The sequence below is a fragment of the Hippocampus comes genome, unplaced genomic scaffold (assembly GCF_001891065.2).
Source record: "Hippocampus comes isolate QL1 unplaced genomic scaffold, H_comes_QL1_v1.1 scaffold68, whole genome shotgun sequence".
Lineage (NCBI taxonomy): Eukaryota > Metazoa > Chordata > Actinopteri > Syngnathiformes > Syngnathidae > Hippocampus > Hippocampus comes.
The window spans coordinates 3,994,569-4,007,625 of NW_017805625.1; the positions used below are offsets into that span (position 1 = coordinate 3,994,569).

A 13,057-nucleotide genomic window follows, 5' to 3' on the forward strand; every position below is an offset into this window, starting at 1 on the left:
GGTGAAACAACCAAAAAAAAGTCCATTTGTGTCAATTAAACTTTTGCAGGTTTTACTTTAAAATAAAATTGTTTATTTTAAATTCTCGTAACCTAAGTCTGTTTCACTTTCTCATTGTAATCTGCAGTTTTATTAAAATAATTCAGTTCACTTCCATGTACTTGACAATCCATTCCATCCGTTCTGATGTTTACTATTCACATACCAGGAAATGCCTGTAAAATCCATAGCCTCTTTGGCAGACAAAACAAGAAGTAAATCAAACACATACAAACTGCAGGACTCAAATGTAGAGGGCTTTATTACATGAAAGAATGGTACGTACAAAACTTCAAGTAACAGTTCTTAGGTTCACAAGTCAGACTTAATTCTAACTACACGGTCACAATCAAAATTCCGCATCAGCACGAGAGCCGCCCTCCCCCCACCTAATAAAAAACATGTCAATGGCCACGTCTTTATGTATACTGCTGGTGTGGCGGTGTGCTCCAAGTGTATATGGCTGATGTGTCGTGTGAATGCTAAGTGACATCAACAACAACAACAACAATGCTGAGGAGACGCAATTGAACATTTGAATCGTCTAAGGATGTGACCTGTGTTTTTAGTGAAACTTTTAACCAATCTACATTTGTTTTTTGCTTTGTTTTCCGCTAAAATTCTACACACAACAACTCACCTGGTTTCTTTCTGACACCATCATCATGACATCTACTTCAATACTAACCACCCACCCGATTTCAAAGAGCTACATTTGGAATAATACAAAGTATATAAAAACGCTGCCACCTTAATGACGTGACCGAAAAAGCATTGCAAAAACACACGGGACCATCACAACGTACTCTCGTTGAACATGTAAAAAGTGTGTGATGTTGATGGTCAAAATTGGAAAAGATGGGATATGTAGTGTTTGTGTGCGGGTTCGTGTGTGTGTGTGTGTGTGTGTGTGTGTGTGTGTGTGTGTGTGTGTGTGTGTTTGTGTGCGTGTATTAGAGTTTGTATGTGGCTTGATGGGTGCATTAAGGATGAGCAAAAGTGTAATTCTACCTTGAAAAATCACAAAATCACAATTGTTTAAACACTTACGGGGATTCACAGTGAAGAAAAGGAGAGAGCTGGGTGTCATGTGACTCACTCGACTGTTGATAAATTGGGTGAGAAAAATGGTTGGGCAGGGGTGTAGATTTACTTGGCATTGGTGGAGGTGCTGAGCATTTTGCGTACAGCTTGGGCAATGGCGTCACGGTCGATGCCGTAGATCTTCAGGAGCTCTTGCGGTTTGCCGCTATGCGGTACGTGGGACACGGCCAGACGATGCAGATTGAAGCCAGTCTCGTTTACAACTGCTGAGCACACGGCCTCGCCCAGGCCACCTGTGAGACAAAACGATATCATTTGAAAGAAAAAAAAGAAGTGTAAGGCTGGGTAATGTTGTCACTCTGGAGCAGAGGGGAAGAAAGTATAGCCAAGATATAGCCAACAGGGCACATTTGTTTTATTCAGAGTCCTGTTAAAAAAGATGTCATTCATTTTGCTGTTTACGTGAGGTGAATGTATTCATTTTAATTTATTTTCCATGGATGCATCCAATTTAAAAAAATGCTAATTGTGTTATTGTAAAAAATGCATTTACATATTGATATAATAGTTATTTTTCTTCACAAAACATTTGGTTCATTAGTCATAAATTTGACAAATAAACATGATTTATTTTATTACTACCATAAATAAATATTTTGTTGCGGTAATTTGGGATTTTCTTCCCCAACACTGGTTAATTTACCTTTTGTTAAATACATTTTTATCTTTTTTTCCTGTAATTCAATAATGTACTTATTTATCATAAACACAACATTTAAAAAATAATAAATAACGTATTTTTTAAAAATACATGGCCAAAACATTTGAAATGTATGCTTTTCATTGGCCATCGACCAACAATATCGGTATTTCCAAAATGTAAGTGTGGTCTAGTTGGCTTTCATGGAAAATGAAAAGAAGAGCTGGTATGTATTGTCCAGTCAAGTGTGCACCATCACCCATCCCCGCTGCCTTGGCGGACAGAGGGCATGGCTGCCTGTGTTATCTAGGTCACAAAGTACCCCACGGGCACATGCTCAGCTAAGGCAATGTGACAGCGCACTGCCTCGTTGACTTCCACATTTTGCAAACGCTCCATTATACCTTATCTGCAATGAGGGCATGCCAGCCAATAAGCAAATTCCACCGCACTGTGTCCTTTTTCCTCCAAGCCAATGGAAACGTGCCACCGTAACACACATGATGATGCGGTGCAACACGAAGGCGCCCCAGCTGCGCAGATGCAGCTCGGCCGCCATGTTTTTTGCTGAAAGCCCAGTCGCTGTCATGCAATATGCAGAAGCTAAGAAACATTACCTACCTTCATAGTAATGGTCCTCCACGGTAAGGATTCGTCCCCTGGTGGCACGCGTGTGGTCCGTGATGGTCTTGACGTCAAGAGGTTTGATTGTGAACGGGTCAATAACCCGCACATGTATCCTTTCTGCAACATCAAGGATGGAGATGAAAGATTTTTTGGCGTGTTATGTTGCCGGTTTTTAGACTCACAGATGTCAGATATAAATCTAGCGCACACAATATTAGTTACATTTGGATAGGAACAAATATCTGAATAGTAATGCTCAGTTCTGCTTGAGTATGTCAGAAGTACCTTTCTTTAGGTGTTCAGCTGCTGCTAGAGCCTCATGCAGAGTCACTCCAGCAGCCACCACGGTCACCTGATCCTCTTTGTTCTGGTACACCACCTGGCAAAAAGAGAGCGTGCACGCACGATTTTGCAGTAAACCCACAAAGCAGGCACATCAATGTCAGTAAAGAAATTTCTACCTTAGCCTGTCCAACATGGAAATCTTCATTGCTGTTGTAGATGACGGCACTGTCCTGGCGGCTGGTTCGAATATAGCAAACACCCTGTAGGAAGCAACAATAAATGTATGTTTCCCCTTGAAAAAGACCCACACAGTTTTCATATGGAGCACACTCGTTTTACCCTTGTGGATGCAGCCAGTTCCACAGCCTTCTCTGTAGACACTCCATCACTAGGATAAAAGATGGTTGTCCTAGGAAGTGCCCTGAACATGGCCATGTCCTCCAATCCCATCAAGGAGGGCCCCTCCTCCCCTGCAATATATACATTTAACTCTACGGTAACTGTTTAAATTTGGCAGGCGATCTTCACGCGTCATAATTTGGGCAGGTGAGAAGATGCATGCAGGGGACATGCATGAAGTGTACCTGCGCAAAGAGAGGAACACATGGTTCCTCACAGACGGCTTCCAGGGCAGAGAGGACGGAAGGAAGAGGGGAGGAGTGAGGACTAGTGGAGTGTTGGTGAGGAAAAGATTAGAGGACAAAGGAGAAAAGTACAAGAACTGTACTCACACACGCAAAAAAAAAAAAAAAATCAACAACAGGAGTCGGGTGCTCAGTGTGAGGGAAATAAAGGTTCACGAGGGTTAATTTCTTTGGGAGGATGGTAGTTCTTACTAACCGGTGGATAGGCCACAGTGGGAGCCGCAAAGATTGATGCTGCTATCTAATACGGCTGCCATGCGGAGCTGGTCGTAGGCACGTGTGAAAAAGGATGCCAGGGTGCTGGCAAACACTACGTTTCTCTCACGGGCGGCACATCCCATGGCAACACTGACCTGGAAAAGGAAATGACGTTTCTTAGCACCATACCAACAACTGATATTGATCTGGATATGGAATGATATGTGTCATTTGGGTACACTTGGTGATCAGTTCTTTGAACTGACATACTGTATTCACTCAATATTTCGTTTCAATCGAAACATTTACACGTAACATATAACGTGTGGGTGTAACGTCTATCGATTGAACTATTCATTTTATTTCCAAGTGTACAAACGTTATGGCAAATCTATAAAAATGTGACATTCAAAAATGCACGCCTGTTTTTCAACTTTGAAGCAAGATGACAAAATCTTTTTTCGGTGTGAACTGCTCTTCCAAACGCCACCTCATAAAGTGGCACAGTCACTATAAGGCAGAAGAACCATGTGATTAGTCAACCCGTTATGAGGAGCTTTTACATATTAATATTTAAAATATATAATTTGATTAGCTTTTAAGCTACCCAAGCAAAGTCTAATATGTATTAACGTATACATTTGGGGGTAGGTGTTAAATATACTTACATTACACAATTATACAATACTATCAGCTGATGTAATTGTGAGTTTTTACCGACAGCATTAATCAGATGCCATTTTTATTGGTGACAATTTAATGAATGCTTAGTACCACTCTTTACAACTGTCGTATTGGATCTGCCCCTCGACTTTCCATCGGGCATATGGCTCCACCCTCTTCACTAATTAATATTTCACTTGCCGTGACTGCTTACCATCATCACAAAATGCCTGACCTAGATTGGAGTCGTCTGCAGTCAGAGATACCACAGCACCGCCATTTAAAGAGCTGTTCCTCCCATGTGATCAATCGCACAGTAATATTAATAAGCTCATAATGACACATGCTGAGGAAGACGATGATCACCGGTGTTGCAAACAGTGACCATAATAAAGCAAATGGGTCATGTCTTTACCCATCCTTACATAATAGGCTGGCAAGTCATATATAATTTATGACCACATATGACCGACCAGCTGTCAAATATATAATCAAAGATGATTCACACAACGCCATTCATTCACAAAAGAGGAATAAAAAAAGAAAAAAGAATTGAGCAATCACTTAATTTACTTTGTAAGTAGTTATTCACTAGGAAGCAACACTACACTGAAAATTGGTTTAGTTGAATTTTCTCATTCTTATTTCGTCAGGTGGTGACATGAAATAAAATCCTCTGGATCCAAATACATTTTTCAAGTCGACTATACATCCACTTAAAAAATAGATCTGAATTCAGATGATGTTATTTTGTGCCACCGCTTGACAAAATAAAATAAGTAAATTCAACACTGTGGTTTTGTTTAGTTTTTCAGTGTAGTAGAACCGCACGCTTTCTCCAAGCCACTCCACAGTACAAAATAAATACCAATAATGAAATATGCACAACAAAATACAATGAGTGGGTCCAAATATTTCAGTGACAACTGAAATTAATTAAAAACAAGAATCTGTGTCTTAACATACAGTGGTTTCTTAACAGCGGAGGTTCCTACGACATCCTACCATATTCTGCTGGGCAACGTAGCACTCCACAAAGCGATTGGGATGCTCATTCTTGAAGATCTCTGAGTAGGTGAGGTTGTTTGTGTCTCCATCGAGAGCCACGACGCGCTCGTTGTAGCGGCCTAACTTGGTAATCGCCATCCCATAGGCCTTACGTGTGGAAATCTGTGACAAAAATTCAGTACATGCCGGTATTACAGGTATCTGCCATTGCCTCTGTGGTCACTGGAGATCGTGTGAAATGCTGTGCACGGGCGGACAACCTTTTCTCCAGGCTTGTAAGCGGGTGCGCTGGCCATACGGATGTTCCTCAGGCTCACCGGAGGAGCGTCTTCGACGGGAGTGGGTGGGTACAGGTGCTTGCTGGTGCTCATAATCCGACTCTGGAGATCCTTCATGACCATCTCGGCCATGTCTTTAGAAAGGCTTTTGGAGTGCCAGCCCATCTTATCCTCTGCAGCTTAAAACACCACCAAACACACATAATTACATTTGACGTTCCAGACGAAGGATTATTTTACATTTTCCGTGACAGGTAATTACCTGGAATGCCTTTGCCCTTGACGGTTTTGGCAAGGATAGCAGTGGGCTGATGGCGTGGCTGGCTCAGAGCCTTGCACAGCTCTTCCACACTGTGTCCATCCACAATGATGGCATGCCAGCTGCATACATGTTGCACACACAAACAACACTTCAAAAGAAGAATTTGGGTATTCAAAATACCAAGGCACACGCATATGTGTGCAAAAACTACAGTGTGACTTGGTAGAACACAAACGTTCGTCAAAGCCAAATAATAATTTTGATCTGCTGCTAAAAAAACTTTTTTTTTCTGAAAACCGAAGGAAAATGCTGTATCGCACAATGTTAACAAAACATTTTTTTTTTTTTGCATAACTTTACATTTAACCTAAATATAAAGAGGTCATCCCTGGATCACGCACCATCCGATAACAATCTTTTCTGTACAATGGTTTCATAGTTTTTTTGCATGATGCTGCTAACTAACAAGCAAAAAAATACTTGAATGAGCCTGTGAATATTCAAATTCATCCAGGTCATTGTGTTCTCAGGGTATCAAATCAATCGCAAATGGACTGTTCTGTTCTGAAGATGTTTCGGCTCTCATATGTGCAGGCTTCAAATAGATTCTTTCTTACATTAGAAAATTTTAAAAATACATTGAATCAAAATAATGATATTCCAGTGTAGTACACTTTTTTTGTTTTGTTTTGCTAAAGATTATTGTCTTGTGGTAACCACACATTGCAGCTCTACTGCCATATAGTGAGGTGTGAGACTTGATTGATCGATGACGGTTCCTCATGTAAAACTGGTTTATGCTAATAAAATTAGCATTTTGTAGACTGTACATTCGATAGAGTAGCCTTTTTTCCATCCCTACTGGCATCTATACTTGGGATTGACACTCAAACAACGACATTTACATATACTTGACAGTTCATCGCACATAGAGTTGATCAGGCCCGTACTGTATTACCCGAAAGCTTCGCAGCGTCTCTGGTATTTCTCTGCATGATGCTGCAGAGGCGCAGAGTCACTTTGGCTCAGGCGATTGATGTCCATGATCGCCACCAGGTTGTCAAGCTGGTAGTAAGAAGCAAACGACATGGCTTCCCATACGGAGCCCTCTGACATTTCACCATCCCCCAACAAGCAGTAAACACGGTAGCTGCAAGTGGAGAAGGGTTATGCCATTAGTGAGCCTGCGCTTGAGCGCACAAAGCATGAAAATGCTATCTGACACTTTTCCGGTTAGACTGATTCCTGGTTTGACAGCTCACTTGCTAAGCATGGCATGAAAGAAGTTTCCCGGGGCTTCTGAAGGTGTGGCTGATGAATTTCACACCTGTACCTCCAACTTGCCTTCCGTTTTTCTCAAATATTAACAGCTAGGTAATTTGGACAGCCATTTTTGCATGCAGTTACAAAAGGAAAAATGAGTAATGACTTTGGTAAGCAACAAGAAATTACAATAATCAACTGGGTATAAATCCACGGTTGAAAGCACAAGGTCTGGATTTTTTTCAAAGAGGAAATCTGCTCGGGAAAAACGAGAGATACGACTGCTGGGCCTGTGATTATTAGAGCAGAAAAATCAGGAGAGCGGAGCATGTAGCCGCAGCGCACATCCACTTTGTGGACAATCCTAAAATTGCTCCGATGAAGCTATGAAATAGACCTCATGAAAGCATTTAGCTATCTACAACTACTATATGTATAAAAATCTGTAGATTTGGACCATTTGTGAAAATATTAGTTCATGCTTGTGAGGGATTACCTGGCTTTGTCAAAGTATTTCCCAGTGTACGCTATTCCACAGGCCACCCCGAGTCCCTGTCCCAAATAGCCAGTGGTTACGTCCACAAATTGCTGTCTCTGAAATGCAACATCACATAGATATGGTGGATATAAAAAGTCTGCACACGCATGTTCAAATGCCAAGTTTTTGTGATCGAAAAAAAAATGAGACCAAAATAAAAACAAAATTAATTTAAAACATTTTTGGTCATTTTTTTTCAAGAGATTTAAAACTAAACTGAAATGATGTGGTTGTATAAGTGTAAATTTTCCTCCAGGATTCTGCTGGAAAGCAAACTAAATGTAAGGAAAAGCCAACTGGAACATCTGAACTTCATTTGGGTTTAGTCAGAGGCACTTTAATGGTAGTAGGTGTGTGCTGACTCTAATTTAACATAAATTTGAATGTGATTAGTCAATTCTGAACACAGACAGATCCCAGTTATGAGATAGTGTGCACACTTGTGCAACCACATTGTGTTTATTTCAAGTTTATTTTAACTTCCCGTTGTAAAAAGATTTTTTTTTGTAATTCAATTGAGTTGTACAGGTTCTAGTAGCATTCATATTAGGAAACAATTTTTGAAAATATTTTTCTTGGTCACATTTTTTTATATCACAAAAAAAAAACCCCGATAATAATCAGCTGGTTGGCTGATTTCCAATGCATCTCCTTACAGGGATGAGGTGGCCCTCCAGTGAAGAGTCAACCTGGCACATGTTGAGCAACTCACTCTCCTTCAGGAAGCCTGTCTCAACCCACATGGAGTACAAGGCTGGTGCAGATTGAGCCTAGCATAGAGAAAATTGGGAATTCAGTACTTAATCTTAATTGGAAATCCACATTTCTTCCGTAGGACAGAAAGGCTCACACCTTGGACATAAGGAAGCGATCGCTGTGGAAGTTCCGTGGATCCTCGGGGCGATACTTCATGGTATGGAAGAAAAGCACAGACATGATTTCTGCCACACTGCAGCATGATGTAGGGTGTCTGGGGGAGAAAGGAAGGGAGAGAGTGCTTTTATCCAGATGTCACGAGTGCAGCAGCACGCGACGGACTTGTCACAAATCATACAACGATGCTCACACACAAGAAATTCATCAGGTCCACATGAAAACAAGGAAAAAGTGGTGCTATACAGTAACCAGCATATCAACCGGGTAAGGTCTGTAACTATAGAGTATATTCATATTTATTTAATTTGAATGAATTTTTTAAAAAAGCAAAAATGTGATTTTTACAGTAAAACCCATTATTAATTATTCATTCGGTGATCTCATTTGCAGAGTAAGGAAAAAAATACATATAAAACTAGAATTCAAAGACTATTATGGAGTAGACACTAAAGGGACCAACAGCTGAATGAACACAAAGAACACCGTCAAGCCTTATGGTGTCTTAAGGCGTGCATGTCTGCCATACTATTGACATGCATAATGTATGTCTACTCATTGTAAAAAAAAAAAAAAAAAAAAAAAAAAAAAAAAATCTGCTTTTGAGTATTTTGTTGCTAGTATAACAACTTGATAGAAGACGGGCCTAAACTGCAGATAGCGGGTAGACTATTTATGGTGAAGTAAAGCAGCTTTGTTCAATTGCTTTTCTTTGTTAGGGGTTACCCTTCGTTCTTTGCAATAAAAGGTCAGGAGTTGTCTTTTTTTCGAGAGAGAATTTCATTCATGCCATGTAAAACATTTTGTGGCATGTATCATTAAATGAAATATGGTATTTTTGTAGTTTCGAGCATCATTTAAAATTACTATTTCAAAATATGAAAAATGAAACAAAATTAAAAAAATCACAAGTGAGCTCTAACACACAAAATAGAATACAATAAATATTATGTGTTCTATTAGTGCATTTTGGCAGCAATGCTTTGTATTCATGCATGTGCAAAACTACAAAAGAAGGTGTAAAACATGCAAGAAAGCAGGATTACACTGTTGCAAATGCTGTGCTGTGTATTTTTTTCTTAATATGTATTTTTTTACTGATGTTAGAATATAAGACAATTTGGGATGGGAAAATGTCGGACGAGCAGAACAAAGGCAGGACGTGGTCTTTTTCAGGCCCTTCACTTCAAGTATGCCTTGGCGTGCACAGCGTTCATATGCTATACATACAGGTGCATGAGAATGACAGCTGCCTGTCCAGAACTAACAAGTTTGCAAAAATTGTGCTAGTACAATGTAGAAGCACAGCAGTCCACTCACCCGGTGCCTGCTGCGGTCGTCGCCTTGATGGAGTTGATCCTGAGGCGATTGGCGATGTTCCTCAACGCCTGCACTGTCTGTTGGTCAGGTTTGTGGTAATCCTCCATGAAGGCAAAATGTCGAGCTCCAACAGTCCTTCGTTCGTAAAAGTGTGAGGGCGGGCGCGGGTGACCGAACCTAAAAGTAGTGCAAGAGATGGCGTTAGGGATTGACAGAAAGACAATGAAGTAGAGTCTGGATTGATCCTATCAGGTATGCAGATGCATAGATGTGCAAGAACACACTACACACACACTAGTAAAAAAAAAAAATCACACACACGAACACGCACGCATCATTAGGCGCAGAGGAGGAGCAACGGAGTGACGTACGTTGCTAAAATTGCATTGCACTCACATCATTGGGTAGGGAGGAAAAGGGTGACAGAGGTGTGTCACAGCAAGTGCGTGTGTATGTGCATATAAGTGGGGAGGAGGAGGGGCTGAACATTTCGATCCTAATTCACTTTGGCGTTTCTGTCAAAACGGATAACTCAAATGTAGTGGTTTATCGTCTTTTGTTATTTAATCCCATCGAAATGCTGCTTTTATTTTACTGTACAGTATACTCATCTGTACATATTTTTAAATAATTTCATTCAACAAAAATGTGAATTTGGTTGACAAGAGAGGAGGAAGTTATCTAGGGAAAGCTTACTGCCTTAAAATTCAGAAGAACATTATCAGTCATTTCCAATCTCTTTCTCACCCTTATATTCTCCTCCGCCCAACATCATGATGCTCAGTGATGCTGACGACACGCTGCAGTGATGACAACACGGTGTTCTTTTCTCAGATGTCCATTGGAGCCACATTTTAAGGACCATCAGAAGACACCTATTAAAAAATAAGTATGAAACATTTGTGTTTCTGATTGAGCAAAACGCAGCCAAGAAAATGTAAAAAACACGCTAACACAATTTGCAATAGCTACAACGGCTTTGTCTTTTGTCGCGTGAGAGCTGAATACAAATGCCTAAGCCAAATACTAATCCCTAGGCATGAGTGCATGAGCACTGATGCATGGTTGTCATGCAATCTTTGCGTGTAACGTGCATCTGCACGAGATTAACTGTGCTGGCCTGCCATCAAGAGGATAAACCTTGATCGTGCACACGACCTCAGCTTTTGTATCTGCTATACAGGCAAGAAGAAATATGGATTAAATAATTACAGATAAGTATTTAGAAATGCTGTTATGATGATGGTTTTATACAACATAATAGATAAAGGTGTGCAAAAGAACCCCACGATTCACTCAACTATCGGGATTTTATCTGCCGGGATTCAATAAATCGATGTCAATGTTCAGAATCGATTTTCATGAATTTCAAAAAGCAAAAGTGAAGCTACCACTTTGCTCCAGCAGATGGCAGCGTGGACAATGTATTGTTTTAGAAAAATACCAATAGTGTACCCGTGATTTAAATCTAATCGTTACATGCACAAGTATAAAAGTAAATGAATCGTCCCACCCCTAATAATAGAGCAAGAAACGGAACATAATTGAAGACTACCATATTCAACTTTAGAATGTTTTTTTAATAAAAAGAGATTTTCAGAGGTTAAAAGGAATTGCGGCCATTACAGGAGGCGCTCATTTGGTGCTTATTAACAGTGGTGGTAAGTAAAAAAAGTAAAAATACTTTTTTATTGTACTTAAGTTGATCTGCACATAACCAGAGTATTCATTTTCTAAAAACATAACTTTTCCCCTTGACATTTGAAAACGGGTATCTGTACGTTTTACACTTTGTTTTGGCAAAATAAGCCCTTTACTAATTTTAACCTCTGAAAATGACAACACGATTTAACACCCCCCCCCCAAAAAAAAACGATTGCGATCTTAATTGACTGATTGAGTGAGACCTCGGGGATTTTGGGATTTCTGACACACCCTTTGCATTATTATGGAATTGATGTGGATTGAATATGGATAGGATATTATGGCGAATACCATTGCATATCCTGTTAATTGCATTGTCATTTCAGTTATATGGCTAATGAACTTCCGTAGTCATTGTAAAATGTATGCATGCTTTCAACACCAAGTGGCACTCTTTCCTAATTAATACCCCGCTCAAAAAACGATTTCATCCCACACTGTAATAGTTGTATACGCACCCACCCACCCACACACACAGTGTGTGTGCGTGTGTGTGTGTGTGTGTGTGTGTGTGTGTGTGTGTGTGTGTGTGTGTGTGTGTGTTTGTGTGTGTGTGTGCGCATATATATATATATATATATATGTCAAATGTTTTCGGCAGTAGATACTTTTGCATTTTAATTTTTGTTCATGTATGTATGATATCGAACATTACTTATCTATTATATAAAATTTGCATAAATTAGATTGATGCTAAGCGAACGGTGGATTTACTGGATATCACTTTGATTGTATTCATAGCGTGATTTCGGAGTTATTTGAAAGTATGTGTGACGTGTTTTCTATCCAACCCTCTCCTGGCCTTGGCTCAATTTTCCTCTCCTCTTTCCGTCCATGTTATCATTGTTCCGGTTTGCTGAGGTCGCATCGCGAGAAAGCCACCTGCGAGCCCTACGCCGGGGCCGTGCCATCTCTTCAACCCGGCCGCCCACTGCTCGGGCGCTCCCACCGACAATGTCCTTCTCCCAGTTTCCTGCAACTCCTGGGCTCCTGGCTGCTGTCATAAAAGCTTTGCCTCACAGTGGCCCACAGGTGCCAGCCAATAGAAGCCACCGGAGGTGACGCCACGTGACCATTTGTAGCCAATCGGAGAGCCTTGCAGCCGCACACTTCCTGGAGGGTAAGTACATCCAAAGAGCATGAGCGTTTCTATTTTTAATCTCTGGCAGAAAAAGAAGAGCGGAGCAGCCACTTTTGATACAATGTCTTAATATAACTCTGATAAAATAATACGACTAAAAAGAAATTCTTACAGCTGATTGTGGCCACATACAAATGCCTCGTATGGAGGGGTGTGAAAAAACCTTTGGAGGTGCACAAAATTGAAAATAGGATTTTTTTGGTGTGTGGAAACATTTTACGGTAACGTGTGCACAAAATGCTAATTTGAGGCTATTAAATATAAATTTGTATGGACAATCGGATAGGCAAATGGAGAGCCCTCCCATTCACACACTCGCCAAGTCAAAGGCTTTTCATTTGACTGAGGCAAATTTGACATCTAATTGCTTCAAGAAATGGTTCCATTGCTAATACAGTTTAAGTTACATCAGAAAGCTCAATTAATTCTTAAGGCCATGGGCAGATTTGATTGGCATGGCAGCAGAGGCT

The 13,057-nt window shown here is 40.4% G+C and overlaps 1 protein-coding gene across 3 annotated transcripts; it reads right to left on the bottom strand.

Moving 5' to 3' along the window:
* Positions 1-283: 283 nt before the first annotated feature.
* LOC109522692 (transketolase-like) lies at positions 284-12,505 on the bottom strand. Of its 3 annotated transcripts, none has more exons than XM_019881461.1 (16): positions 12,329-12,505; positions 10,490-10,617; positions 9,743-9,919; positions 8,402-8,519; positions 8,206-8,319; positions 7,508-7,605; positions 6,707-6,898; positions 5,749-5,867; positions 5,469-5,665; positions 5,206-5,370; positions 3,536-3,692; positions 3,035-3,165; positions 2,872-2,955; positions 2,696-2,789; positions 2,405-2,527; positions 284-1,376 (listed from the first exon to the last, which is right to left on the bottom strand). In XM_019881461.1, the coding sequence occupies exons 3-16, from the start codon at positions 9,847-9,849 to the stop codon at positions 1,189-1,191; spliced, it is 1,887 nt and encodes a 628-aa protein (XP_019737020.1). In that variant the 5' UTR covers positions 9,850-9,919; positions 10,490-10,617; positions 12,329-12,505; the 3' UTR covers positions 284-1,188. The 3 variants fall into 3 exon arrangements, with proteins under 3 accessions (XP_019737020.1, XP_019737019.1, XP_019737018.1); XM_019881460.1 differs by having other exon boundaries at positions 12,238-12,505; XM_019881459.1 differs by lacking the exons at positions 10,490-10,617; positions 12,329-12,505 and having other exon boundaries at positions 9,743-10,067.
* Positions 12,506-13,057: the final 552 nt, after the last annotated feature.